This window comes from Salvelinus fontinalis, chromosome 19, assembly GCF_029448725.1.
Source record: "Salvelinus fontinalis isolate EN_2023a chromosome 19, ASM2944872v1, whole genome shotgun sequence".
Taxonomy (NCBI): domain Eukaryota; kingdom Metazoa; phylum Chordata; class Actinopteri; order Salmoniformes; family Salmonidae; genus Salvelinus; species Salvelinus fontinalis.
This window is the reverse complement of record NC_074683.1, coordinates 38191770-38193185: the sequence shown is the minus strand read 5'-3', so window position 1 is coordinate 38193185 and position 1416 is coordinate 38191770. Positions and strand designations below refer to the sequence as shown.

The following is a 1416-nucleotide window of genomic DNA, read 5'->3' as shown; positions in this document are numbered from 1 at the left end:
TGTTGGTGGTGAAGTGTGTGCGTGTGCGTGTGCGCGTGCGTGTGTGTGCAGAGACACTACAGGGAGGAGAGTATCTGTTTGTCACTTAGGGATAAATAGAGAGGCAGAGCTCAGAGTTTGTCAGAGTTTGTCAGAAGGCAGACCTGACAGGGTACACACAGGACCAAGCAGGAGCAGGACCTCAGCATTTTGACCCTTTATTAAAAAATGGAGAAACACGAAGATGTTCAATACTGTTTTCAAGACGGAAACTCTTCTTGCAGAAAGGCTTCGCTATCGACATCTATCTACATAACACTGTACATCTTCTTCTCATTGTTTTCAGCAGTTACAGTATTTTTGAACGTACTGGTGATCATCTCCATCTCTCACTTCAAGCAGCTCCACACTCCAACCAACCTGCTCATCCTCTCTCTGGCTGTGTCAGATCTCCTGGTGGGACTGATTGTGATACCAGTAACGACTGTAGCATTAATGGAATCATGTTGGGGTTTTGGGAAATATTTCTGTGCTTTTCATTTCTATATGGCTCTTTTATGTACTTCTTTATCTCTGGGCAATTTGGTCTTGATATCTATTGACCGCTATGTTGCTGTGTGCGATCCCTTATTGTACCACTCTAAAATAACAATAACAAGAATGATGTGTTGTATATCCATTACCTGGTGTTGTTGTATCATATACCAGGCTGTTGTTATAAAAATATGTATAAATGTACAGGTACCGAGTAGGTGTTTGAAAGAATGTTTTACTGTGGAAGGGTCAATCTGGGGTAATATCGTTGACATTGTAATTACAATGGTTGTCCCGTGCTCTATTATTATAACACTTTATATGAATATCTTTGTGGTGGCCAGATCACAGGCCAGAAAGGTATATTGGAAAGAGGCTGTCAGTGTGTATGGTGTTAAAACTGTACAGGCAAATAAGTCTGAGAGGAAAGCAGCAAAAACTCTGTCTATTGTTGTTTTCAACTATCTCATTTGTTGGATTCCATCTCTATTTATTTCATTTTTTGTACACATTTTTATTGACAATTTGTTATCATTGTTCATCAGTTTTCTGCCACTTGTAAATTCCTTAATTAATCCAATAATTTATGCTTTCTTTTATCCATGGTTCAAAGTGACAGCTAAACATATTTTAACTCTGAAGTTATGGCGTTCATAGTTCCTATGTTTTTATTCCTAAATTTGGCAAACATTGGTTTGATATAGTTATGTTAAACAATTGTAGTAATTGCTTCTTTCATGTGTCAATACACTGACATTACTTATCTCAGTGTTGTCATCATAGATACATGTGGTGTTGATACAGAATGATTTGTCTGGATTGGAATGGAATGACTTGGAGAAGGGATAAGGAGGCATAAGCTTGTTTTATACGAATTTGTCCTCATCTGACTTGCCTAGTTAA

The 1416-nt window shown here is 38.1% G+C and overlaps 1 protein-coding gene across 1 annotated transcript; it reads left to right on the top strand.

The window, feature by feature from the left end:
• The first annotated feature begins 207 nt into the window (after positions 1–207).
• LOC129817038 (trace amine-associated receptor 13c-like) lies at positions 208–1178 on the top strand. Its single transcript, XM_055872022.1, has one exon. It carries the CDS (start codon positions 208–210, stop codon positions 1168–1170), a length of 963 nt encoding a protein of 320 aa, XP_055727997.1. The 3' UTR covers positions 1171–1178.
• Positions 1179–1416: the final 238 nt, after the last annotated feature.